Source organism: Camelina sativa, chromosome 14, assembly GCF_000633955.1.
Source record: "Camelina sativa cultivar DH55 chromosome 14, Cs, whole genome shotgun sequence".
NCBI lineage: Eukaryota > Viridiplantae > Streptophyta > Magnoliopsida > Brassicales > Brassicaceae > Camelina > Camelina sativa.
Genome location: NC_025698.1, coordinates 31,319,641 through 31,320,965, shown reverse-complemented (window position 1 = coordinate 31,320,965; position 1,325 = coordinate 31,319,641). Strand labels below are relative to the sequence as shown.

Below are 1,325 nucleotides of genomic sequence, written 5' to 3'. Positions count from 1 at the left end.
TTCATGGATACAAACAAGAAACAACATCAAATTCTCAGCTTTATGTTGAATAGACAATCAAACAGATCCAAATTACAGGAAATTTTAGCTAAACATCATCAAAATCAGAGCTTCAGAACACTATCAAATTTGCCACTCAACGAGCAAACCCAATCACAGTCAGAAGCAAACCAGATCGAATTTCGTGAATTCGAGAACAAACCTGATACTCCCAACAATGGCCCTAGCTCGACAATATCGAAGAAAATGAAATGAGAGTGATCTCTCGTTTGCCAAAAAAAATTTTCCAATAACAATCGGCCACGTCACACAAGAACAACCCAAAAAACAGTTCTACAATAAGATCAATAAAACTGATCTAAGCCCACTTTTTCATTTTTTCTAATTTAAATAAGCCCAAGAACACACTAAGTGTTATGCCAATAAAGATGGCCTTATGTATGCAGAAATGAAGCAGACAATGACAGAGACGCCGTATGTGACATTGCCGCCACCAATGGTTTACATGGTGATAACCAAGGACGACGACTCTCCCCAAACTGTGCATCAGACGGAGAGCAAAGGCAGTGATGGATTTGTACGTGGATGGTAATTTTTATCTTTTTTCATGATACGACCCGACCCGGTTTTTTTAAAATAATAATAATAATAATCTAATGATCCTATATTCACTAACAACGTAACCACATTCAACCCAAACAGCGGAAATAATCAATATTAAACCAATAAATTAATAAATCATTAACCAATAAACCAATAGACTTAAACCATAACATCTAAACCAATAAATCAATGCAACATAAACCAGGGAACCAACAATCCTATACAACATTCTAAGGACTCAATTCTAGCCATCTAAAAAAACCTAGACAACAATCAACCAAGCCACTAGAACATCCTCCTCTTTATTGCCTTGATTCCAGATCACATTTTGCCTTTACCTGCACCACAAACACAAATTGAGATGCATGAGTATTGTCATAAACACTCAGTGACGCAATCCTCCCATCTACTGGGCTATACACATAAGAAACTGAGATTCCAATGTTAAACAAGCAACAAACAAACACAAACAAACCAGGAAAACAAGTATCAGCCGCCTACAAAAAGGATTGGTGTCGCCGACACCACCTTCTGGTGTCGACCGACACCCTTCTTAACCTGGAAACCCTAGAATCAACACTCGCCAAGTCTCCACGCCGTCAACATCTTGGTGTCGACCGACACCCAGCTGGTGTCGATCGACACCAACTCCGAAGACATGTTCTGCTCGAAGCCAAAAGTCGAAGATCCGCTTTCCAATTCGTCCAAATCGTTCGAAACTC

The 1,325-nt window shown here is 39.2% G+C and overlaps 1 protein-coding gene across 1 annotated transcript; it reads left to right on the top strand.

The window, feature by feature from the left end:
- On the top strand, positions 449-592 carry LOC109128872. Its single transcript, XM_019236013.1, has one exon. The coding sequence runs from the start codon at positions 449-451 to the stop codon at positions 590-592; it is 144 nt and encodes a 47-aa protein (XP_019091558.1).